This window comes from Loxodonta africana, chromosome 7 (genome assembly GCF_030014295.1).
Source record: "Loxodonta africana isolate mLoxAfr1 chromosome 7, mLoxAfr1.hap2, whole genome shotgun sequence".
NCBI classification, from domain to species: domain Eukaryota; kingdom Metazoa; phylum Chordata; class Mammalia; order Proboscidea; family Elephantidae; genus Loxodonta; species Loxodonta africana.
In genome coordinates, this window is record NC_087348.1 from 126,205,178 (window position 1) to 126,233,174 (window position 27,997).

The 27,997-nt window shown below is 37.8% G+C and overlaps 1 protein-coding gene across 2 annotated transcripts in view; it reads left to right on the plus strand.

Moving 5' to 3' along the window:
- GRIA4 (glutamate ionotropic receptor AMPA type subunit 4) overlaps positions 1–27,997 on the plus strand; it is a 479,243-nt gene that overhangs the window by 333,839 nt on the left and 117,407 nt on the right. For both annotated transcript variants that reach the window (XM_064288864.1, XM_064288863.1), the window contains exon 4: positions 11,540–11,724. In XM_064288864.1, the coding sequence (XP_064144934.1) occupies positions 11,540–11,724 (185 nt within the window). The remainder of the gene's footprint in view (positions 1–11,539; positions 11,725–27,997) is intronic.

The window sequence follows — 27,997 nt, forward strand, 5'->3', positions numbered from 1 at the left end:
TGAACTGTGGCATAAACAAATGCTGCAGATAATTTTAACCAAGCTACAATGTTAGCTATTCCTTCTGTGTGCAGAGACCTTGGGATCCTGACTCTGGCCTTTGAACATGCTTTTTTAATTTCAGTAACTGAGCTGCTTTGGAAAGAGTCCAAACTAAATGGTTAGTAAATCTGCTCTGCAGTTCCAGTATGGTGGCCTTAGGTGCAGTGAGGATTACAGAACCTTACTCCTGTCTATGACTGAGGTTAACGCGAAGCATGAAATAGATTTCCAGACACAACCACATCTACTTGCATCTACTTGCTTGCTTTGAATGTTGGCAATTATGCCAGACCCCGGAAATTAGTGGCGTAGTAGTTGTATACCCACATATTAAAAAAAAAAATCTAGTTGCCATCAAGTCAACTCAGAGTCATGGTGACCCCAAGTGTGTCAGAGTAGAACTGTGCTCCATGGGGTTTTTACTGGCTGATTTTTGATTTTTCAAAAGTAGATGACCAGGCCTTTCTTCTGAGGTGTCTCTGGGTAGACTAGAACTTCTTTCCTTTTGGTTAGCAGCACAGCACATTGGCTGCAACACCAGAGACTGCATAGCATAGCAATTACTAATCTAATAAGAGAAGCTTTTGAGTGAGTACAAGCTTCTTTTTACACTTCAACAACTCCCACTTTTCCCCTCCTGTGAGATCCACCCAGTTCTTTTCTCCCCAAGCAGCTCCCATGACCTAGTGTTTCTCTACCCCATATTTATAAAAATGGCATACCCCAACACACAATACAGGAGAGGTCAGCACAACTGGACTAAACCAAAAGCAAAGAAGTTTCCTGAATAAACTGAATGCTTCGAAGGCCAGCGTAGCAGGCGTGGGGGTTTGGGGACCATGGTTAAGAAAACATTCTGCACACCACTTTGAAGAGTGGCGTCTGGAGTCTTAAATGCTAGCAAGCAGCCATCTAAGATGCATCAATTGGTCTCAACCCCCCTGGAGCAAAGGAGAATGAAAAACACCAAGGACACAAGGTAATTATGAGCCCAAGAGACAGAAAGAGCCACATAAACCAGAGATTACCTCATCCTGAGACCAGAAGAACTAGATGGTGCCCAGCTACAACCGATGGCTGCCCTTTCAGGGAACACAACGGAAAACCCCTGAGGGAGCAGGAGAGCAGCGGGATGCAGATCTCAAATTCTCGTAAAAAGACCAGACTTAATGGTCTGACTGAGACTAAAAAGACGCTAGAGGTCATGATCCCCAGACCTTCTGTTGGCCCAAGACAGGAACCATTCCCAAAGCCAACTCTTCAGACAGAGATTGGACTGGACTACGGGACAGAAAATGATACTGGCGAGGAGTGAGCTTCTTGGATCAAGTAGACACATGAGACTATGTGGGCAGCTCCTGACTGGAGGGGAGATGAGAGAGCAGAGGGGGTCAGAAGCAGGCTGAATGGACATGAAAATAGTGGAGAGAAGGAGTGTGCTGTCTCATTGGGGGAGAGCAACTAGGAATGTATAGCAAGGTGTATATAAATTTTGTATGAGAGACTGACTTGATTTGTAAACTTTCACTTAAAGCACAATAAAGGTTTTTAAAAAAGGCGTACCCTTCATCTCATTACTTCACTGCCCTTGCTGTATTCCCTGATAACTCCTACATTCTTACCTCTTCTCATTTTGTTCTCCATTTCTGAATATCACCTCTCAAATATGGCCTCTCCATCCAGCATGCCATTGGCATTGCTCATGTTGAGCACACCAATGTCACATTCTAGTTGAAAAACACAATGGGTGCTTTTTAGTCCTTATCCAATTGATTTTTTTTTTAATGACATGTAGATAACTGCCTCCTCTTCATAATTATATACACCCTGGCATAAATTTCTCCTACTTCTCTTCCTGCCCCTCTGTGTACAGACAGTTGAATCACATAGCACTTGTGAAAACAGAACACCAAATAAATAAGCCCAGGTTGTGCTGTTAGCAGCCATATATCTGCAGTACTGCCCGTCCAGAATAGGTCATTATCCTTGGATGATGTAAAAATTAGTGATGTGTAGGGATGCAATAGCTCAAGGCTGTTTACCTTGATAAATTAGCATAATTTATGATATCATTATATGACATAATAACATTTTTGAAACTATTTTATGTATAATGGATAGTGTTCTTTAATAACTACAAAAAAAGCCTTTCATTAATGAAATTCAGTAATATGTGTATACTGCATGCACTCAGTCCTACTTTAAAAATAATTTTGATTCTTTTGAAATTATTTCTAGAATGGTTAGTTACATAACTATTGGTTTGATAGACTGTAAATTCCTTCTAAAGACAAGAATCATGTTTTTGTTTATCTTGATAGATGTTACAGAATCTTGGATGTAGTAGGTTTTCAAGAAATTACATTGAATTAAAATATTTGACAGACTTGTTCTATAGAAACAAGACTTAAAAGATGCTTTACGATTCAAAATCTTTCCCAAATGAAGATACAATTTTGGAATTATCAGATACAGAATATAAAAAACTAATTTACAGAATGCTTAATGATATCACAAATGAAATTAGGATATCTGCAGAAAAAGCCAAGGAACACACTGATAAAACTGTTGAAGAACTCAAAAAGATTATTCAAGAACATACTGGAAAAATTAATAAGTTGCAAGAATCCATAGAGAGACAACATGTAGAAATCCAAAAGATTAACAATAAAATAACAGAATTAGACAACACACTAGGAAGTCAGAGGAGCAGACTCGAGCAATTAGAATGCAGACTGGGACATCTGGAGGACCAGGGAATCAACACCAACATAGCTGAAAAAAAATCAGATAAAAGAATTAAAAAAAATGAAGAAACCCTAAGAATTATGTGGGACTCTATCAAGAAGGATAACCTGCGGGTGATTGGAGTCCCAGAACAGGGAGGGGGGACAGAAAACACAGAGAAAATAGTTGAAGAACTTCTGACAGAAAACTTCCCTGACATCATGAAAGACGAAAGGATATCTATCCAAGATGCTCATCGAACCCCATTTAAGATTGATCCAGAAAGAAAAACACCAAGACATATTATCATCAAACTCACCAAAACCAAAGATAAACAGAAAATTTTAAAAGCAGCCAGGGAGAAAAGAAAGGTTTCCTTCAAGGGAGAATCAATAAGAATATGTTCTGACTACTCAGCAGAAACCATGCAGGCAAGAAGGGAATGGGACGACATATACAGAACACTGAAGGAGAAAAACTGCCAACCAAGGATCATATATCCAGCAAAACTCTCTCTAAAATATGAAGGAGAAATTAAGATATTTACAGACAAACACAAGTTTAGAGAATTTGCAAAAACCAAACCAAAGCTACAAGAAATACTAAAGGATATTGTTTGGTCACAGAACCAATAATATCAGATATCAGCACAACACAAGGTCACAAAACAGAACGTCCTGATATCAACTCAAATAGGGAAATCACAAAAACAAACAAATTAAGATTAATTAAAAAAAAAAATACACATAACAGGGAATTATGGAAGTCAATAGGTAAAAGATCACAATAATCAAAAAGAGGGACTAAATACAGGAGGCATTGAACTGCCATATGGAGAGTGATACAAGGCGATATAGAACAATACAAGTTAGGTTTTTACTTAGAAAAATAGGGGTATATAATGAGGTAACCACAAAAAGGCATAACAACTCTATAACTCAAGACAAAAACCAAGAAAAACGTAACGACTCAACTAACATAAAGTCAAACACTATGAAAATGAGGATCTCACAATTTACTAAGAAAAACGCCTCAGCACAAAAAAGTGTGTGGAAAAATGAAATTGTCAACAACACACATAAAAAGGCATCAAAATGACAGCACTAAAAACTTATTTATCTATAATTACCCTGAATGTAAATGGACTAAATGCACCAATAAAGAGACAGAGAGTCACAGACTGGATAAAGAAACACGATCCATCTATATGCTGCCTACAAGAGACACACCTTAGACTTAGAGACACAAACAAACTAAAACTCAAAGGATGGAAAAAAGTATATCAAGCAAACAATAAGCAAAAAAGAAGAGGAGTAGCAATATTAATTTCTGACAAAATAGACTTTAGACTTAAATCCACCACAAAGGATAAAGAAGGACACTATATAATGATAAAAGGGACAATTGATCAGGAAGACATAACCATATTAAATATTTACGCACCCAATGACAGGGCTGCAAGATACATAAATCAAATTTTAACAGAACTGAAAAGCGAGATAGATACCTCCACAATTATAGTAGGAGACTTCAACACACCACTTTCGGAGAAGGACAGGACATCCAGTAAGAAGCTCAATAGAGACACGGAAGATCTAATTACAACAATCAACCAACTTGACCTCATTGACTTATACAGAACTCTCCACCCAACTGCTGCAAAATATACTTTTTTTTCCAGCGCACATGGAACATTCTCTAGAATAGACCACATATTAGGTCATAAAACAAACCTTTGCAGAGTCCAAAACATCGAAATATTACAAAGCATCTTCTCAGACCACAAGGCAATAAAACTAGAGATCAATAACAGAAAAACGAGGGAAAAGAAATCAAATACTTGGAAAATGAACAATACCCTCCTGAAAAAAGACTGGGTTATAGAAGACATCAAGGAGGGAATAAGGAAATTCATAGAAAGCAACGAGAATGAAAATACTTCCTATCAAAACCTCTGGGACACAGCAAAAGCAGTGCTCAGAGGCCAATTTATATCGATAAATGCACACATACAAAAAGAAGAAAGAGCCAAAATCAGAGAACTGTCCCTACAACTTGAACAAATAGAAAGTGAGCAACAAAAGAATCCATCAGGCTCCAGAAGAAAACAAATAATAAAAATTAGAGCTGAAGTAAATGAATTAGAGAACAGAAAAACAATTGAAAGAATTAACAAAGCCAAAAGCTGGTTCTTTGAAAAAATTAACAAAATTGATAAACCATTGGCTAGACTGACTAAAGAAATACAGGAAAGGAAACAAATAACCCGAATAAGAAATGAGAAGGACCACATCACAACAGAACCAAATGAAATTAAAAGAATCATATCAGATTATTATGAAAAATTGTACTCTAACAAATTTGAAAACCTAGAAGAAATGGATGAATTCCTGGAAAAACACTGCCTACCTAAACTAACACATTCAGAAGTAGAACAACTAAATAGACCCATAACAAAAAAAGAGATTGAAACGGTAATCAAAAAACTCCCAACAAAAAAAAGTCCTGGCCCGGACGGCTTCACTGCAGAGTTCTACCAAATTTTCAGAGAAGAGTTAACACCACTACTACTAAAGGTATTCCAAAGCATAGAAAATGACGGAATACTACCCAACTCATTCTATGAAGCCACCATCTCCCTGATACCAAAACCAGGTAAAGACATTACAAAAAAAGAAAATTATAGACCTATATCCCTCATGAACATTGATGCAAAAATCCTCAACAAAATTCTAGCCAATAGAATCCAACAACACATCAAAAAAATAATTCACCCTGATCAAGTGGGATTTATACCAGGTATGCAAGGCTGGTTTAATATCAGAAAAACCATTAATGTAATCCATCACATAAATAAAACAAAAGACAAAAACCACATGATCTTATCAATTGATGCAGAAAAGGCATTTGACAAAGTCCAACACCCATTCATGATAAAAACTCTTACCAAAATAGGAATTGAAGGAAAATTCCTCAACATAATAAAGGGCATCTATGCAAAGCCAACAGCCAATATCACTCTAAATGGAGAGAACCTGAAAGCATTTCCCTTGAGAACGGGAACCAGACAAGGATGCCCTTTATCACCACTCTTATTCAACATCGTGTTGGAAGTCTTAGCCAGGGCAATCAGGCTAGACAAAGAAATAAAAGGTATCCAGATTGGCAAGGAAGAAGTAAAGTTATCACTATTTGCAGATGACATGATTATATACACAGAAAACCCTAAGGAATCCTCCAGAAAACTACTGAAACTAATAGAAGAGTTTGGCAGAGTCTCAGGTTATAAAATAAACATACAAAAATCACTTGGATTCCTCTACATCAACAAAAAGAACACCGAAGAGGAAATAACCAAATCAATACCATTCACAGTAGCCCCCAAGAAGATAAGATACTTAGGAATAAATCTTACCAAGGATGTAAAAGACCTATACAAAGAAAACTACAAAGCTCTACTACAAGAAATTCAAAAGGACATACTTAAGTGGAAAAACATACCTTGCTCATGGATAGGAAGACTTAACATAGTAAAAATGTCTATTCTACCAAAAGCCATCTATACATTTAACGCACTTCCGATCCAAATTCCAATGTCATATTTTAAGGGGATAGAGAAACAAATCACCAATTTCATATGGAAGGGAAAGAAGCCCCGGATAAGCAAAGCACTACTGAAAAAGAAGAAGAAAGTGGGAGGCCTCACCTTACCTGACTTCAGAACCTATTATACAGCCACAGTAGTCAAAACAGCCTGGTATTGGTACAACAACAGACACATAGACCAATGGAACAGAATTGAGAACCCAGACATAGATCCATCCACGTATGAGCAGCTGATATTTGACAAAGGACCTGTGTCAATTAACTGGGGAAAAGACAGCCTTTTTAACAAATGGTGCTGGCACAACTGGATATCCATTTGCAAAAAAATGAAACAGGACCCATACCTCACACCATGCACAAAAACTAACTCCAAGTGGATCAAAGACCTAAACATAAAGACTAAAACGATAAAGATCATGGAAGAAAAAATTGGGACAACCCTAGGAGCCCTAATACAAGGTATAAACAGAATACAAAACATTACCAAAAATGATGAAGAGAAACCCGATAACTGGGAGCTCCTAAAAATCAAACACCTATGCTCATCTAAAGACTTCACCAAAAGAGTAAAAAGACCACCTACAGATTGGGAAAGAATTTTCAGCTATGACATCTCCGACCAGCGCCTGATCTCTAAAATCTACATGATTCTGTCAAAACTCAACCACAAAAAGACAAACAACCCAATCAAGAAGTGGGCAAAGGATATGAACACTCATTTCTCTAAAGAAGATATTCAGGCAGCCAACAGATACATGAGAAAATGCTCTCGATCATTAGCCATTAGAGAAATGCAAATTAAAACTATGATGAGATTCCATCTCACACCAGCAAGGCTGGCATTAATCCAAAAAACACAAAATAATCAATGTTGGAGAGGCTGCGGAGAGATTGGAACTCTCATACACTGCTGGTGGGAATGTAAAATGGTACAACCACTTTGGAAATCTATCTGGCGTTATCTTAAACAGTTAGAAATAGAACTACCATACAACCCAGAAATCCCACTCCTAGGAATATACCCTAGAGATACAAGAGCCTTCATACAAACAGATATATGCACACCCATGTTTATTGCAGCTCTGTTTACAATAGCAAAAAGTTGGAAGCAACCAAGGTGTCCATCAACGGATGAATGGGTAAATAAATTGTGGTATATTCACACAATGGAATACTACGCATCGATAAAGAACAGTGACGAGTCTCTGAAACATTTCATAACATGGAGGAACCTGGAAGGCATTATGCTGAGCGAAATTAGTCAGAGGCAAAAGGACAAATATTGTATAAGACCACTATTATAAGATCTTGAGAAACAGTAAACCTGAGAAGAACACATACTTTTGTGGTTACGAGGGGGGGAGGGAGCGAGGGTGGGAGAGGGTTTTTTTATTGATTAATCAGTAGATAAGAACTGCTTTAGGTGAAGGGAAAGACAACACTCAATACATGGAAGGTCAGCTCAATTGGACTGGACCAAAAGCAAAGAAGTTTCCGGGATAAAATGAATGCTTCAAAGGTCAGCGGAGCAAGTGCGGGGGTCTGGGGAGCATGGTTTGCGGGGACTTCTAAGTCAATTGGCAAAATAATTCTATTATGAAATCATTCTGCATCCCACTTTGAAATGTGGCGTCTGGGGTCTTAAATGCTAACAAGCAGCCATCTAAGATGCAGCAATTGGTCTCAACCCACCTGGAGCAAAGAAAAATGAAGAACACCAAGCCCACATGACAACTAAGAGCCCAAGAGACAGAAAGGGCCGCATGAACCAGAGACCTACATCATCCTGAGACCTACATCATCCTGAGACCAGAAGAACTAGTTGGTGCCCGGCCACAATTGATGACTGCCCTGACAGGGAGCTCAGCAGAGGACCCCTGAGGGAGCAGGAGATCAGTGGGATGCAGACCCCAAATTCTCATAAGAAGACCAAACTTAATGGTCTGACTGAGACTGGAGGAATCCCGGCGGCCATGCTCCCCAGACCTTCAGTTGACACAGGACAGGAACCATCCCCGAAGACAACTCATCAGAAATGAAAGGGACTGGTCAGCGGGTGGGAGAGAGATGCTGATGAAGAGTGAGCTAATTATATCAGGTGGACACTTGAGATTGTGTTGGCAACTCTTGTCTGGAGGGGGGATGGCAGGATAGAGAGAGAGGGAAGCCGGCAAAATTGTCAAGAAAGGAGAGACTGAAAGGGCTGACTCAAGACGGGGAGAGTAAGTGGGAGTAGGGAGTGAGATGTATGTAAACTTATATGTGACAGACTGATTGGATTTGTAAACGTTCACTTGAAGCTTAATAAAAGTTATTATAAAAAAAAAAAAGTGAAAAAAAAAAAAAAGATGCTTTACAACAGTGAATTTCACCTTAGTCATGTGAGGTTCACCTAAAACAGCAGCATTAATTTTGTGGCTAACACTACTGTATTGCAGATTTTCTAATAACCAGAAGATAAAAACTATAGCCAAATGTAGAAATAGTATGACTTGATATAAGATTTTCCACTTTACATAACAGCTAAGTTACATAGATTCAATGGCAGTATTTTTTCTTAGTTATACTATCTTTGCAAATAAATTAAGATGTACACATCTGAGTAGCATTGAAAAATAAGAAAGCATATTAAAATCAAACACAGCTTATAAGAGAATTCGAGTTTTCCGCCAGGTTCTGAAACTGTAACTGTGTCCTTTGCGTTGCTTTGAAAAGTTGTCATTTGTTTCTATGATTAATGTTTTTTTGGTTTGCTTGTTTTGTTTTTTTAAGGCAGTCAACTTTGCCATTTAACAAAGATTGTATCCTAGGGTTTTATCTTATTTCAATTCTATTATCATTTGGAAATCTGAAAAATCAGATGATGCAAATCAGATTAGAATCATAGCTTTGTTTTTTTAGGGAGATTCTTTTAATACCTGTAATGCATCTGGGGACATTCATGTATTTCATCAGATGGCTTGTGGCTCTATCCACAGTCTATGAATGTCATACCAGCAAGAAAATAGCAACATGAACGCCTGGTACTGACATGAGACCTTGTGACCACATTATGCCAAAAAAAAAAAAGTAATTTCTAAAGAATTTTACCAAATTGTGAAATGATCTTGTGGAGCAAGAAGACTTCAGTATGAGTGGCCAATATCATAATATTCATCATTTTTACAACACTTAAATGAAACAAACAGAAAGTCTTTGAATTATTTTGTTATAACTAGAAGTAAAAAAGAGAAAAGAAAGCTAAAATCTCAGTTAATATTTTTAAATACATTTTGAGTCAAAGAAAATGTTCACAGGTGTGTCAAAAAGTGAATAAAAAGCAACGTTGCCTCAGTTATTCTCAGAGAGCAAGACCCAGTAACAGAATAAATGAGACATGAACACGTGTATTAAGACAGGACTTACACCATCATGTTACACGTGCATTGAATAGGAAACAAGGAAAAAAGTACTAGGCTTGGGGGAGAAATCTAGGTAAGATTTGAAAAGATAATTATAGGCATGCACCGCAAAAGGAAAGACTAAATGGAGCAGTAGGAATACCAGAATAATTATATAGCAATTAACATGCCCTCTTCCTCTTTGGGGATTTTTTTCCCCTGCTTAGATAAAAATGAATACTGACTGCCACAGTATTTCACTTGGCAAGATACCAGGTAACTCATATTTCAAATGTGATCTCATCATCAGTTCCATCTGTCGATATTAACTAAGCATCACCAATGTTCGAAACGCTAACATGTAAAAGACATACCTGACAATCAAAATCTCTGAATTTGAGAGACTCACATACCAATCAGAAAACTGAATAAACATGTTCTTTTCTTGCAAGGGCTATATATTCATTTCAGCTGCTAAGTCTTCAGTTTTTAACCCATCTAGTTTCCCCACTGAACTTCAGCAACCAAGGAAGGAGGGAACTCTAGGTAGCTGCTATAGAATGAGCTCAGATGAGTGTTGTTGTTTGCTACCTGCTGCCGTCAAGCGGCCCCCCTACTCACGGCAACCCCATGTACAACGGGATTGGATGGTTGTGGTCCATCTAATTCGACCACGACGGGTTTGGTTTTTTTGTGTAAGCACGAATAAAATATGGTTCCATCAAGGAACAATAAATTTCACCTATGCCTAATATTGAAAGAGTTGTGAAACTAGATTTGGTTTGTCCTAGAAGTTTGATGCTTTCCATTTGTATAGCAAAGCTGCAAAGATAACTGTTAGAATTGTGATCTGCTCTGTTTTACAATGCTTTCACACGTTATAATTTAAAAAAACGGTGTCAAGCCGATTCCAACTCAAAGTGATCCTGTAGGACAGAGTAGAGCTGCCCCATAGGGCTTCCAAGGCTGTAATCTTTATGGAAGCAGACTGCCACATCTTTCTCCCATGCTTGTTATGACAGCATATTGTAAACTATATGTCCCTTGGTGGAACCATGTTTTATTCGTGCTTACATCTCCACTTCCTACCTGAGTACATCCCAGCCTTTGAATCTCAACTTTCCCTTTTTGGTTTGGGTGTTTTGTGCCTCCAGTTGTCAGTGTCAGAACTATCTAAGAAAGCAAATGTTAAAACTCAATTCCTGACCCTAGTGGTTATTCAGCTCACCCCTACTTTACACCACTCCCTGCCAAGCAAGGGAGAATTAAATAATGCCTCCTCTGTATACACCTTCCCACATCACCAACTGAGTCTCAGATGTTAATGGATCCTCAATAAATACTGTGGTACTGCTTCTTTGACACCTTCTCCTCTAGAGTTGGACTCAAAAATGTTGCTCTTCAAAATGAATTCTGTCTAGTGAATAAATAACAAAGCATGTTTATTGAGTTGTTATTAACCACTGTGGTACTGGACTTGGTGTTTTGTGTCATTAAAAATTTGTCTAGAGCAATGCTGTATTCTTCAGTGGGGAGATTTTTGAGAGCTTACTAGGGTGACACTCCTTCATTCAACCAATATTTTAAGAAATTTTGTTGCACTAGTGAAGAAAGCAAGAACAAATGATTCAGAAATAACCACTCAGATTGTTAAATTTTTAAGTATTCAGTGTAGATGTTAGAACATAAAAACATTGATGTAGACTCCTTGACTGCATAAGTCACAAAAAGGGAGTCAAAAACTTTTTTTTAGTAATTCTTTTGTTTGTTTGTTTCCCCAATAGGATATTCGATACTTCAAGCTATTATGGAAAAAGCAGGACAAAATGGTTGGCACGTCAGTGCTATATGTGTGGAAAACTTTAATGATGTCAGCTATAGACAACTTCTAGAAGAACTTGATCGAAGACAAGAGAAGAAATTTGTAATAGACTGTGAGATAGAAAGGCTTCAAAACATATTAGAACAGGTAAGTTCTAGATTTTATATCACTTAACATAGACTGTCCACAGAAAAGTTAATCTTTGATTTATTTGTCTCCATCAATATGTTCTCCCAGTCTTTTAGTTTGGAGGGTGTCTTCCTATTTTCAAAAACACTAATTTTAAAGATTAATGCCATCTAAAATATGAGAATCTTTTTTTTTTTATCTTGTAGCTGTGTGCCTCTGTTTAATCCTTGGAGAAGTAACTCCATGAGAAATAGCAATGGAATACAAAAGAAAAGAAAATTAAGTAGAATGCTGTGTATTAGATATTTTCTGCTAGATGCTGCAAGTAAATATATTACCACCACAGTAAAAATGGTTTTCAACTATCCTCCCCAAAACGAATTCTTGAATAAAAAAAAAAAGCCTTCAATAATTATTTAATTTGATTTGAAGCAGACAGGAAGAGATAAAACTGAGCTTTGTCATTGTGTTAAATGATAGGAAAATATCATCAAATAATGGATAACATTTGCCTTCTTCGTAACCGTGCATATCATGATAAAGCTTTCAAAGTCTGTAATTCGGCCAAAATTACAGTGAATGAATGCCATCTAGTGGTTTTAAAAATGCTTGCTCATATTTAGCTACAATATATTCACTTGGCTAGACAAAAATCTAGTAACCCAAAAACCCACTGCCGTCGAGTCGATTCCGACTCATAGCGACCCTATAGGACAGAGTAGAACTGCCCCATAGAGTTTCTAAGGAGTGCCTGGCGGATTTGAACTGCAACCTCTTGGTTAGCAGCCGTAGCACTTAACCACTACGCCACCAGGGTTTCCAGACAATCAAGTAGCATGGTTTATTTTGTTGATTAGTTTGCTATATATAGTTTATCTGTACAATTATATGATTTGATTTGTAATAGTAAGCATATCAAATTGAAGGTTTATTTATAAGAATAACTTTAGTACTCAACTACAAAAATTGAAACCAACATATGTTTGTTTCAGGGATTCTCCCGTAATATCTAAGGACATTGAACTAAATGTTTCAAGTTTCCTTTCTCATCTACATTAAAAGTTAAAAGTAAAAAGCATGTTGTGTTTCTCTTGAAAGTCTAGCGAAGCCAGACTATACTATCAGAGGAAATGACACTATTCACTTCCTGTTATCCCTTAATAAAAAAAAAAAGCAAACAAAAACTTGACTGAATATTGATAAATAGTAACTCTAAGCCTGTAAATCACGCAGGTTGATTCTTGAGGGAATCCAAAAAAACATCAAGGCTATAGCTATTCAAGGTTTGTGAATTTTTCTTTTACAACGGGGATTTGTGGAATCCAAGAAAAGAACCTATTCTCTTTCTTAAGCAAGATAGTCACTACAGCTCTAACTCCCTCTCTGTGGCTCTCTCCCTTTATTGAGAGTTTGAGTTGTTTGACCTTAACAACTGAAGCTTTGTAAATATCTCCCCATGAATCCCACAGAGAAGCCAATTCTAAGAACTGCCTGGATTGCCAAGTTCCTGTCAGAGTATGAGTAAGGCACAGAAAGACCCTCCACTTAGCACTGTGCTTAAAGGACCTAGCCTGGAGAAGGCAATTGAGTGCCTAAAGTACACTGACCCATTTCAGAGGCTTAGCTGGTTTCTAAGAAGAAAATTGACACACCTGGGTGCTTTGGATAAACTCTTTGAATAAGCCTTAAATAAGTTCTCCCTAAACGGACTAGATATCTATATTTTTTCCCCGTCATTTCAAAGACATTAGAAAACTTGAGTGTCTACCTTTTCTATTCTTCTTCTTTTTCCTTTTGAATTCTTAAAGGTTTCTCTTCTACCAGGACTGCATAGTAATAGGGAGAATAATAACTGACCTTTGTCCCTTTAAAATGCCTCTAAGGTATGAATCTTATAAATTATAACAAAGTCTGCTGTATTGTAAGAAAATAACATGCTGTTAATGGCCCTATAAAATTTTCTCCCAAAGAAGGGCTATTTTCTGATTCTGAACATGATTTTTTTTTTTTTAACTCTAATTCTTGAGGCATTTGTGGTTCGGGGGGAGAATTCTCACCTACCACATGGGAGAGCAAGGTTAGATTCCCAGCCAGTGCACCTCATGCAGAAGCACCACACGTGGCGGGACTTCATCTCATGTCCTTTGAACATGTCATCAAGAGGGACCAGTCCCTGGAAAAGGACATTATGCTTGGTAAAGCAGAGGGTCAGCAAAAAAGAGGAAGACCCTCAATGAGTTGGATCGACACAGTAGCTGCAACAATGGGCTTATACATAGCAAGGACTGTGAGGATGGGGCAGGACCGGCCAGCGTTTCATTCTGTTGTAGATTGGGTTGCTGTGAGTTGGAACTGACCTAACAGTAACAACAACGTGATGCTGAACGGGTTCCAGTGGAGTTTATAGACTAAAATGGATTAGGATAAAAGTCCTGGTGAACTTCTTCTGAAAATTAGCCAAGGAAAGCCCTATAGATCACGCTTGTCTGATTCCCAACAGATCGTAGGGTAGTGCAGGAATGGGCAGCATTGCGCATCAGGTCACCATGAGCCAGGGGCTGACTCAGTGATAGGTAACAACAGTAACAACATAAGTTAATTTTTTGTAGCCCTCAGCAGAATAACCTGTTGTGTTTCTTGGTTTAACTCTTGCCTCATCCAAACACAAGCATTAATCCAAAGCCTGTCAGGAACTTGTACGTGTACCTCAGTATTCCTGTGTTTCAATACCCTCTTGCATAAATGGAGACAACGATAGAAAACTATTGAGAGAATCATCCGAAGCATTTTTTTTTAAGTGAAAAACAAATTGCTAAGTAATCTTGATCAGAAAATGCCTTTGAAAAAGCAACACTGTCTATGAAGATGGTGAGATTATTAATACAGTGAAGCTTAGGAAATGTGTAAGTAAATTTCTGGAAGGTTGGGCACACATCGTATTATGGTGGCATGCTGACAATAATTACTTCATTGACATTTTAATTCATATCAGTTTGCAAAAACATAATGTGAATAGCTTATGCAATTTTCTCTCAAAATATGTTAATGGACAACTGTAGTTGTTTTTAATGCCAGGATCAAATTAGTTCTTAGAAATGTATTTCTACTTAAAATAGAACTTGGCCATATACTCATTCAAAAATTTTTAAAAGTGAGTGTCAAAACAAGTATTTGAAAATACAGTTTAAGTTATCTTGACTTTTCCTGTCTGAATTACACCATAAACAAAATGGAAGCATTTATGTAAAATATTACCCACTGAGTTTAAGGCAATAGAAACAACAAAACTACAAAGTTAGATTTATTGTCATTTTTTAACATTTTATTTTCACACACATCCATTAATTTTAAATCCTGAGCTCAATTACTTGCAAAGAGGCCCTAGGAATCTACCTGATACCTTATCAAAATAACCCAGTAGCAAAACACAACAACAAACTCGATCATAACTCTCTCTCTGACATCAAAAATTATTTGAAGAAAATAGCACTTAAAGCTAGTGATTACTCACACATTTTATTCCACCTTGAAGAAACCCAAGGGTCCAGCATCCACATTTGTGTAGCTACCGTACAGAACACATACACACAGAAACATACATGTACAGCACTGTTGGCTCGATTCTGGCTTCTGGCAACCCTGTGTGTGACAGAGCGGAACTGTGCTCCGCGGAGTTTTCAGGGGCTGAGTTTTCTGAAGCAGATCATCAGGCCTTTCTTCTGAGGTACCTCTGGGTGGACCTGAACCTTCAGCCTTTCAAGTAGCAGACAAGCACACTAACCTTTTGCACCACAGAGAGACTTTAAAAATATAGTCCATAGAAAATGAGCAAGGGTCTCCCATTCTTTCATGCTTTTCCTACAAATGCCAGTTCTAACTGAACTGATAATAATGACAAAGACCTTAAGTAGAGAACTACAACTGTATTGACCCTAGGATACCCGACGGATGTATTTAAAGAGTTAAACGACTATTTATCAGTAGAAGATGGTAGGGACTGACTCTACAGTATGAAATTGATGTTTAACAAGAGAAAGGAGAAAAATGGTTCTACAATTGGCTCATAGGTATCACAAACTGCTTATTTATCAAACACCTCAAATTTAATTGGCACCCCTATCAGCAGTGTTCTCACCTTCACTGTTTGAAAGGGAAACTCAGTGTCCCATTAGGTGCAATGTGAATCTCTGATAACTGGCAGAGCCAGTGACCTACCTATAAACTGTTTGCAAATTAATCAAAAAAGCCTAAAAGCCATGATTAACCTCTCTGAAGTTTATTACATAACTACAGAAAGTCAATAATCCCACCTCAGGGCAAGGTCAATTCAAAGAGAGGAAAATTCCCTGCAAACATAAATTTGGCCATTTGTATGTAAGTTGAATGGTAAAATGTGAACATATTATTCTAAACTTAAGGCGTCATCAGGACACCTACCATGTCTAGCACAACCTAAGTCAACAGTCAGGTTCCAGACAGGATTTTTGGCTCTCAAATGTGTAGCATCACTAATTAAAAGATAAAGTCCATTTATCAACTCCTCCTACATTCATTCAACACCTATATGCCAGACATCTTTCCACGCACTGCAGGGTTGTACAAAGGTGAGGAATACCATGGTTCTCGTACTGGGAGTGCTTACAGCCAAGCTGGGAACTAAAAACATGAATAAATAATTACAAGACAATTTGATGGGTTCAGAAACTGAAATATTTACAAAATATATCAGGAACCCAGAAGATGAGGTGCCTGACTATAATCAGAGAGGTCTGAAATGTTCCACAGACATTACAATAAAAGATACACTGGATTTTGCTGGGCTTGGAAAAGTTACCCCAGACAGAAAGAAGTGCTAAGACAATGAAGCCTGAAAAGGCTCAGAAGTTCTAGGTGATAGCAGTATGTGATAAAAATTGGGTGTGGGACAAAGGTGGAAAGTGGGGTGAGACAGTAGTCATAGATGAAGCTAAAAAGACTGAAAGCAGCGGGAATGTGGTAGGCTCTGGGTTCTTTGTACTGCATCAGTTTAGTTGTCTATCTTTCCCGTTGAAATCGGCCTGTGTTTATGATCACTTACCCAATATTTCATTTCACTGGTAACTCTTTACCAAATTACTCAGTGACATGTTAGCAGCTCAAAAGTAATTATTGAATAAATGAGAGTCTAAACAAGCTTCACTTACAGACACAGGCAGGAGATATCGCTTTGTGTTTAAGGTGAGAGCTTCCAGTAGCCATCTGAAGTTCCTGAAGGAACCTGGAAAGCTTTCTTATCCAGAATCACTCATCCATCAAAGATAATGAGAAATCTAGGTTTTCTAAAGTTTGCTGTATGGGCTGTAAAAGCACAAGAGTTTCATTTTCATATCTTAAAGTAACAATGAGTATGGTGCAACAGAAACAAATCGGGCACCCAAAGAAATCCCTACAACAAAGAAATCCCATCAGCAATTTCCCACACTGCAGTACAGACAGTTTGCTGCTTTTGCTTCCTTATAAAGCTGCTTTTGCATATTAAGCTTAATCAGTCAGGATCTACGAGAAACTAAGAAGAAACTCAACAGATATGAAGTTATGCAAGAAGATGAATTTTACTTCTCTTAATCTTACTTTTAGTCGAATTTATTAACATGTGCAAATCCTATACAAGGTTTGTTGTTTTCATGGAAAACAGAAACAGCTTTAGAGATCTCAGCCAGACTAGTGCAAATGGAATTGGTGGGGGCTAAGAATGGGTGTCGAATGGTCTCTTAGCAACTGTTGCCATGGTTGCAGCTATTCCTCTGTTCTTACAAATTAAAAAAAAAAAGGAAAAGTAAAGAAAGCAAATGATGTAAGTTTTATCCAGGAAGAAAAATAATATGATTTTCAGAATACAGTTAACTTTTCTGTTTTGGAAGAAGTGCGAGCTCTAGAATTAGTTTGAGTTCAGCTGAACTGGCTTCAGTTGATGTTTCCAGAATAGTTACTAGAATCATTTCAATTATTGTTCCTGACAAAAGTATTCAAAAGGTCAGCTTCTTTAAAAAAATACAAAGGAAAATCTGCTAGATAATTTTAGAGGTATAAGATGAATTAATTTTTCTAGTCTTAAATCAAAAAGAGCTACGTAGAAGTATCTACTATGGTTTAGGGAAAGATGAGAATTATTTCTCATTAAGTAGAAAAGAGATGCAGACCTCATAATTTCAATAGAATTCTGTATTTATTCTTCAAATGTTTAAAAGGCAGTGAGATTAACAAAAAGGAAGCGAAACATTCAAGAGTACCTTTGAGGACACTCCTCTGAGTCTTATAAACCCCATAAATATAACTATTATTTTTTTCAATTATATGTATATTAAATAGGTCAGTAACAAAGAGTTCTGCCTACCAATAAACTACATAAGGGTTAAAAAAAAAAAGGGTTACGTCTTTTTAATCACTTTGATTCAGAGAGAGAGGTAATGGAACAAGTTCGCTCCTAACTCTACCCTAAAGATTAATCACATAATGAACACTACTACTTATGGATCTACATTTTCTCTGAGCTTACACACAACTGGTGTCAAGTCTAAGGTCAGATTGTGAAAGGAAATTAAAGTGATGTTTTTTTGTTTTGTTTTTTTGTATGCGTGTTGTTTTTAAAGTACGTTTCACTGGCAAATGGGAGAAAGATTAAAAATATAAAAAGAAAAACTTTATTTCCTTTTTTTAAAGGCTTTTCTCAGGGCCACATATACCAAATGATTGACATTTTTCCAAAGTCCAGGCTTTTGCTCTGTACCTGTCTCGTATCCTTCTCTTTAAAACCGTAGAACCCATATTTGAAACAGAATATGTGTGTGTGTATACTACATATACATACACATATGTAATATATACATATTAGGATTCTATTTTATAATTATTTTCTGTTTATTTTTGCTGACCGTTATAATGTAAAATGAAATGCAAATTTTCTAATATAATATTAAAAAAGAGTTACCATCAAGTAGATTCTGACTCATGGCGACCCCAGGTGTGTCAGAGTAGAACTGTGTTCCACAGGGTTTTCAATGGCTGATTTTTCGGAAGTAGATCACCAAGTCTTTCTTCCAAAGCACCTCTGGGTAGTCTTGAACTTTCAACCTCTTCAGTTAGCAGCCAAGCGCACTAACCATTTGTACCACCCAGGAATAGTGATATAATAATATAAATATCTTTCAGGCAACATAGCAGAAATGCATTTTTCTTGTCTCTTCCCACCCTTTTGTTTCCCTTTTTCGTACACGTACATAACAATGATCCATTGGGTCAGTTATTTGACATTCATGCAGTACCTATTAATTTCCAAGCACTGTGTATAAACATGAACAAACGCACTCCATTCCATGAAGGAGTTCCAAATGTAAAAGAAGACAGAGGAACACAATCAAGTAATACAGCACAATGTAGAAAGGTGTAATAAAACGAATGAGAGCAAATTGTTGAAAGACGATTAGGAGTTTCCCCAGAAAGAAAAGCTGGGGACAGGACACTCAAGGTAGACGACATGTACAAGAGCAAAGCAATGGGAAGGAGCCACATGTCTGGGGAAAGCACGTGAGTGGGGTTGGAGCATCCTGTGCAGCGGAAATGAGAAGAAGGTCAAGGCCAGTGTGGGACAGACTACCAAGGACCTCGTAAGCTACGCTAAGTAGTTTTAAATTCATCATATAAGCATTAAGAAGCCATTGAATGTTTTTAAACATGATAGACTTTGTGTTTTAGAACAATAATTCTGATGACAACATAGAGAACGGACTGGAAGGTAACTGAGTTGTGTACCTGGTGATTAAGTAGTGTGCCAAATGAGCGATGGTGTTTACTTAATCTTTATATTTTAAAGTCTCATTTATACCAGTATATAAAATTATTCATTCAATATCTACTTAAATATTTATTGAGTGCCTGTTATGGGCCTAGCAATGTCCTAGGCTCAGGAAAGTACTGAAAATGTAAAATGTAAATGAAACGGAGCTTACATTTTAGTGTGGGACCCCCATAATAAACAAACAAGCAAATATGTAATTCTGGGTAGCTGTAAGTCACATTACTCACTTATTAAATGTCCACTTTGATAAGCACCATATTAATGCACTTAATTAACCCGCTGCTGTCAAGTCCATTCCAACACAAGGCAAACCCACATGTGTCAGAGTAGAACTGAGTATCTCTAGGTGGACTCCAACTTCAAACCTTTCAGTTTGCAGCCGAGTACATTAACCGTTTGTACCACCCAGGTATGCAATGCTCTTCATTAAGGGATTCTTATTTTTTGTTGTTTTTCTTAAGATCTTTGAGAAGCTTAACTGATCTGACTAGAGAAACAGGAAAAAAAAGAATTTTTTTTTTTTTTTGGCAATTGTTAGTTTTTATAGATAAAAAGCCTTTAAATTTTGACTCTCTTATTCAAAACATGGGCGGAATACCTACCCATGAATATTACATTGTGTGTGAATATTACATACTAACCAAATAGGAAGATCCATTTTATACCTAGAGGCATTATTTACAGCCTTTTCTCTCTGTAGTTATGACCCCTCATTTGTTTATTTTTAAAAATAATATTGGACTTAAACATTTGAACCAATCTTAAGGGTTTACCCAGAAATTTTTTTTTTTTACTCTTTTAATAAGACAAGGTATCTTCTTAAATCTGTGTCCTCTCTATGAATTCAATTCGTAGGAACCTGGTTCTCTAAACCAAAAAAAAACCAAACTCATTGCCGTCGAGTCGATTCTGACTCATAGCGACCGTATAAGACAAAGTAGAACTGCCGCATAGAGTTTCCAAGGAGCACCTGGTGGATTCGAACCACGGACCTTTTGGTTTGCAGCTGTAGCACTTAACCACTATGCCACTAGGGTTTGAAGTAAAGTATAACAAAGTCCACGGGAGCTCAGTTGCAAAGAAAATGTTCTGCTGAGTAGAAGTAAAGAGAAGAATTTTGGGGTCATATGTCTGACATATTTAATCAATTACAATCTCATCTGTTGAATAGAATTAAACTGATGCAAATATAAAAACCCATGACCAAAAATTTATTAGCTGAAGTCATTAAATAATGAGATGTTATCCCAAAAATTGTGGACAGAACTGATCTTAAATATGCTTTAGATGATTTGAGTTATTATTATGGGTAAAGATGAGCAACGATGATGGGAAATAAGAAAGTACTGGTAAAGCTACTGAAGCCTGAAATGTATATGAAAAATAAGGAAAGAGATGAACGAAGGGTGATGCTATAGGAAGAATGCCCTTAAACAACCTTTAAAAACCTCTCCTACAGAACTGCATACTCTATTTGGCTTTTGAGATTTCAGTGTATATTAGCATATTAAAGTCTCTAAAAATTCCTACAGCAAAGAAACCTCTTCAACCTTATTTAACCTAGTGTTCTCTGCAAAATTAGCCACAAAACACTTTTTTTTTTTTTTGCAGCCATCTTTTTACTTTCATTGGCCTAATAGTTATCCACGAAAACAAGGGAAATTTTGAAATCAAAACAATGAGAAAAGAAACTCCAGATAATAATGTTTCAAATATATATTTTTTTAATATAAAAGCAAAGAGACCATGGTGGGAATATGAGACATTAATTAAAGCTGCTCAGAAACAATGGCATTTGGTCTTCTAGCACTGAGAGTCACAGAATCATAGGATCTCAGTTGGGCTGAATCATCCATCCCCAAACAACATTTTCACACAGTCCTTATTTTGAACAGAACATGTTTGAAAAATTGGGTTTCATCTTGAACATATTTGACCTTATAATTTAGTAAATATTCTGTCATAATTGTATATCTCTTCAAAGTCTATGGAACAATGTCACAACTAGCCCCCCTCAAGTTTTCTTTATAACCCAAGAGTAGGTATTTTTTCAAGGTTGATATGTCTAATTAGGAAGATCTCAAAAGATGAGATATTTTAATTATTATTTTATGATTAATAGAAAGTTAACTCTATATACTACTATTTATGGAGTTTCCATTTTTAAAGCAAATAACATAAATTGTACTTAACACTGAACTATACTGCAGAAGGTAACCTTTAATTTATTCCTTACAAATTGTCACACATAATAGAATTATCTATTGGATTGAGTTGAATTTGCATTAAATTTAGGATATATAATTGAAACATCTTTTAAATAGGTACTAGGTAAAGTACAAATCATATGAAACTATATCCATGTTTTTTAAGTTTTTCTGCTAATTAGCTTTATTATGGATGTATGAAGAATTTGCATACCTTGACTGTGATGGGTTAAATTTTACTTTGATACTTCTCCATTCGTATATCCCTGCCCCAGTCTGGTGCAAAATGAAATTAGCAACACCTCGCTTATATGCATCAAAGGCCATGTTATTCAAATAAGCAATATCTTCAGACAGGAGTGTATTTGCAAGAAAAGGAACTGTGTCTTTGTTTCATTATGAGAAAGCTGGTTTTTCTCATAAACAAGTTTGGCATTGGTCAACTATTCAGTGTGATAGAGTATGTCACTCTTACAAGTATCTGTTTTTATTTATTTTCCTCCTATAAAAGATATATTAATAATGGCCAAAAATAAGTCATTCTTCTAACTGCTATGGCCTAAGGAAGGCAAAAGGTTATAGTGAAAAGTATGGAATTTGTAGTCAAAAGATCTGAGCTGGAGTCCCAGCTTTCCAGCTTCATCACTTAATGACTGTATTTATTTAATGTACTTGTTTGTAAAAGCAAAAGATTACCCTCCTCCACCTACATCTCATTGGAGTTCTTTTTATATTGCTTCTTGCAAAATGTCTCTTTAATTAAAGAAGAGCATGCTGCTAACTGGTTATTTCAAGCTATTATGTGTGTTTCATAATCACCAATTCCATGGAATCTTTTTTGCCTCTTTGCAAATATTTTAAATCACTAAATTAAAATGCTATTAAGTCAAAATGGATCTCTGCTGAGAGATGCTCATAGTTAGCATGATGAGAATCATAATAGTATTCAAGCTTTGTGGTTGTAAAATTTTAGAACCATCTGAATAGGCTGAAGGCATTCCTGGGTGGCACAGAGTTAACACACTCGGCTGCTAACTGAAAGGTTGGCTGTTCAAATTTACTAAGAGACTTCTCAGAAAAAAGGCCTGGCTCTCTACTTCCAAAAAAGCAGCCATAGAAAACCCTATGGAGCAGAGTTCTACTCTGATACACATGAGGTCGCCATGAATTGGGATCAGCTTGACAGCAGCTGGTTTGTTTTGGTTTTAATAGGTGGAGAGAAGTATACACTCTACAATGTACTTTTCTATAGCCACTGGCAGTAACTGTAATGGGATCATGGAGTGTCATGTAAAGAGTGCCAGAATGTGAGTTAAACACTTGAATTTCGGCACTTGCTCTTTACAACCTAGTTCTACGAAGCTTTTCAAATCATCTCTCTTCTAAAGTCCTCAGTTCACTAGTCCATAAAACTGGGGGAGAGATGTATATAAAGCAATCTAAAATCTGTGACCTGAAAGCATGAAACTGAAAGAATTCTTTTTAACATTTGGAATAAAGTCAAAGAAATAAACAATATAAACCAGAACAGGTGTGTTTATATATAAGACAGCATGGAGGGGGACATCATTGTGTTAGGAATATAAAACCCACCCAGTGCTGTCGAGTCGATTACGACTCAATAAAGAACTTATTAAATAAAAACACTGATTGGTTTCTACTTTCCTATATAAAAAGCACGTTCTTTCACCAAATTTTAAGTAAATATGGTATTTTATGTGTCTTAGTCATCTAGTGGAAACCCTGGTGGCATAGTGGTTAAGTGCTATGGCTGCTAACCAAAGGGTGAGCAGTTCAAATCCGCCAGGCGCTCCTTGGAAACTCTATAGGGTCGCTATGAGTTGGAATCAACTCGACAGCACTGGGTTTGGTTTGGTTTTGGTTTAGCCATCTAGTGCTGCTATTAACAGAAATACCACAAGTGGATGGCGTTAACAAGGAGAAATTTATTTCTTCAAGTAACGTAGGCTAAAAGTCCAAATTTGGGGCATCAGCTCCAGGGGAAGGCTTTCTCTCTCTGTTGGCCTTCTCCTCAGTGTCCCCCCCAGACTAGGAGCTTCTCCACACAGGGACCCTGGGCCCAAAGGGCACACTCTGCTCCCAGCACTACTTTCTTGGCGTATGAGGTCCCCAACTCTCTGCTTTCTTCCCTTTCCTTTTATCTCTGTAAGATAAAAGATGGTGCAGGCCACACCTCAGGGAAACTCCCTTTACATTGGATCAGGGATGTGACCTGGGTAAGGGTGGTATTACAATCCCACCCAAACCCTCTTTAACATAAAATTACAATCACAAAATGAAGGACAACCACACAATACTGGGAAGCATGGCCTAGCCAATTTGACACATTATTTTGGGGGGACACAATTCAATCCACAACATTATGCAACTTGAGTCCTTGGTTATATAGAGAGATATTTTGTTGTTGTGTGCTGTGTAGTCCTTCCGACACATAGCAGCCCTATAGGACAGGATACACCTGCCCCATAGAGTTTCCAGGGCTGTAATCGTTACGGAAGCAGACTGCTACATCCATCTTTCTCCTGTGGGGCAGCCGGTGGGTTCGAACTGCCGACGTTTCAGTTAGCAGCCAAGCATTTAGCCACTGTGCCGCCACCAGGGCTCCTTACATAGAGATTAGGGACTCGTATATGACGTAGATGTGTTACGCTGCAGAGCTTAAAAGCTTTGGGCAGGTAAAAAACAAGAGTAGGTATTTTTTCATCATCTATACCGCTATTAGGAGTCCCTGGGTGGCACAAGCAGCTAAGCGCTTGATTACTAGCTGAAAGATTGGTGGTTCAAACTCACAAGTGACACCTCGGAAAAAAAAAAAAAAAAAAAAGGATTAATGATCTGCCTCTGAAATGCTATAGCCTTGAAAACCATATGGAGCATTTCCACTCTGCACAAGTGCGGTCACCATGAGTTGGATTCAACTCTATAGCAACAAACAACAACATACCATTACTGGAGTCCCTTGGTTGAGCACTTCCAGTTGAGCACTAGGCTACTAACTGGAAGGTTGATGGGTGGAATCCACCCAGTGGCACCTCGGAAGAAAGGCATGGCAATCTACTTCCAAAAGATCACAGCCATTGAAAACCCTGTGGAGTGTTGTTCTACTTTGCATACATGAGGCCACCGTGAATCAGAATAGACTTGACGACAACTGTTTTGGTTGTTGTGTTTTGTTTTGTTTTGCTTTGTCTTGTTTGTTTTTTAAAATACCTTTATCACATTGGTGATTTTATTAGTTAATTGTCTTAGTTTGGTTTCCCCCAGAAGCAAACCCTAAGAGAAGGATATGAGTGCATATCATTTGTGTGAGAGACAAAGAACACACAAATGGAAGGGGAGTAGAGAGATACAAACAAATAAAGGGTCCATTCATCAAGTAAATTACCACGTTGGTGCAGGGGCTCAATCTCAATTGGAAACTCTGGAAGCTAGACTAGAACACACACCTCAGAGTCATCCCACTTGTGGGCAATGGATTTGAAGTATTTATTCCACCAACCCTTGTCATGCATTGCTTGAGGGCTGCTGAGAAGGTAGACATTAATCCTCTGACTTGCCCTTTCACCCCCTCCAAGGACAAAGTGGACCCTAGAAACCAGCGAAGACCTTCAGACAAGGGAATTCAGGGACTGGCAATCGAAAGTTGAGTGATTATGCACTGAAATGGTAAGGGCGGAAGCACAGGTGGGGCATCAGCAGTGTCTACGACAGTGTCTGGCTGTAAAAATATAGAACTTTAAGTCTGTACAAGATGCTAAAGCCCAAAGATGAACACTTCCCCAGCACCTATTACTAGAGGTGAGTCAGCCTTTGTTAGGTACTTCTGGTGAGAGAGATCTCACCACTTTGGGATGCTGTCATTTCCATTTGGTGGCAACTCTCTCTTGCCTCCCCCTCAAAAAAGAGCTCTTTCCAGTTCAAAACTTTGGTAATTTCTAACATCTCCAAGTATGGAAGAAAATAAAATACATACACACAGAGACATACAAATACACACAAATTTATGTCCTTGTGTATACTCTTTCTCTGAAAAAAAAAAAAAAAAAGCTTTGAAAAGAGCTCTTATCTCTATCCTCTCCCTAAATCTCTTCTTACACTAAGCACCCTTAGCCCTTCTTGGTCTATAATGCTTTATTTCCCTCTCTCCCTCCCTAAAACATACCCATGAAGTTAAAAGTCCTGCCATTATCTTACTAGGCTATAGTTTAAGTTTGCAGCTTATTTGCAAAGTAAAACTAAAGCATTTGTTTTTATCTTCAATAAAATATTCTTAACATTTGAAAATCAATATTTGAGAGTTTTGAATTCCTTTAGAAAAAGGATTAGTGAGGGTAACTGCCTTCCTGACTGTCTTAGTCATCTAAGACTGCTATAACAGAAATACCACAAGCGGACGGCTTTAACAAAGAGAAGTTTATTCTCTCACAGCCCAGTAGGCTAGAAGTCTGAATTCAGGGTGCTGGCTCCAGGGGAAGGCTATCTCTCTCTGTCAGCTCTGGGGGAAGGCCCTTGTCATCAGTCTTCCCTTGGTCTGGGAGCATCTCAGCACAGGAACCTCAGGTCCAAAGGACATGCTCTGCTCCCAGCACTGCTTTCTTGGTGGCATGAGGTCCCCCTGTCTCTCTGCTGGCTTCTCTCTTTTATATCTCAATAGAGATTGGCCTAAGACACAGTCTAACCTTGTAGATCTCATCAATGTAACTGCCGCTATTCCATCTCATTAACATCACAGTGACAGGATTTACAACACACAGGGAAATCACATCAGATGACAAAATGGTAGACAATCACACAATACTAGGAATCATGACGTAGCCAAGTTGATAGATGTTTTGGGGGGACAAAATTCAATCCATGACAGTGACAATGTTTCCAACATTTATAATATCAATTGTTCTATCATGTCCCTGATGCCACTAAATGTGTTGTACCGTTTTCTCCATGTCACTGAATTCTCTGGAACAGGGTAATAACTGGGAAAGAAATTTCCATCTGACTTATAAAATCTAATTAAAAGTAAAACCAAAATCTTTCCGTAAACGAACAGTTTCTTTTATACGGATTAGCACAAAGCTGGTTCCTATGAAGTGGAGGTTAAAGATGTTCCAAATGTTCAGCTTTTCCAAACTGCTGTTCCACTCCATCATCTCTATCATCAACTATTCCCTCTCCCCTCAGCACTCTTCCTCCTGTCTTTGGGTTCCCCATTTTGCTGCAACCAACTCATAGAACTCACAAACCATATAAAGGAAATGGCTCAGACAGTTGTGGAGGCTAGCAAGTCTCAAATTCATGGGTCAGGCTTAGGCTTCTCCCAACTTATGTGGCTGCAAGGCCTGACAAACCTAAACCCTGGCAGTTCAGACCACAGGCTGCTGGCTCACAAGGCTATAGAAGCTGGCGAATCAGGTCACACGATAGGCCACTGGCCCAACGAGCTATGGAGGCCAGCAAATTCTAGAATCAGCAGGTCAGACAACAGGCCTCTGGGAAAGTCAGTTGATCACAAACTGGATGCGGGATTTGGACACAGAGTGAGAGAGCCTCACCAGGACCACACATATATCTTAGATAAGCCTCACCAGGACCACACATATATCTTAGATGCAGGCCATACCCCAGAGAACTGCGTAACTTTAGCAAGAGTGGGGCTTGAGTCACACCCCAGGGAACAGTATAACTTTAGCAAGGGTGGGGCTTGAGTCATGCCCTCCTGCAAGGCTGCAACCCAAGAAACACCTTATACCAGTCCTGCCTCATCAACATGTAGAGGTCAGGGTCCACAACACATAAAATGGAGGACAATCACACAATACTGGGAATCATGGCCTAGCCAAGTTGACACATAACCCCAACCATCATAAGTTCTATATACCTTATTTGCATAGCCCCACTCAATCATTGGGTCAGAATCGACTTGACAGCAACAGGTTTGGTTTTTGTTTTTACTCAGTCATTGCGTGTGAGTCCCAAAGACCATGACCAGAAGGGCCACATTAAGTAATTCCCCTGCACTGCATTCATATTTGAGTGAACCATCTCATGCCTTTAGCTAGAAGACAGTGCTCAATATAACAATTGCAAGTTAGTAATAATAGTTTGAAATAATATGTAGAAGCTCTTATCTAGAAGGACTCCTGGATGCTTTATAGACCATTGATATGTAAGGAATTAACACAGAATCCAGTTATGGGTTGAAAGCCGAACTTTTATTCATTTGCAAATCTCA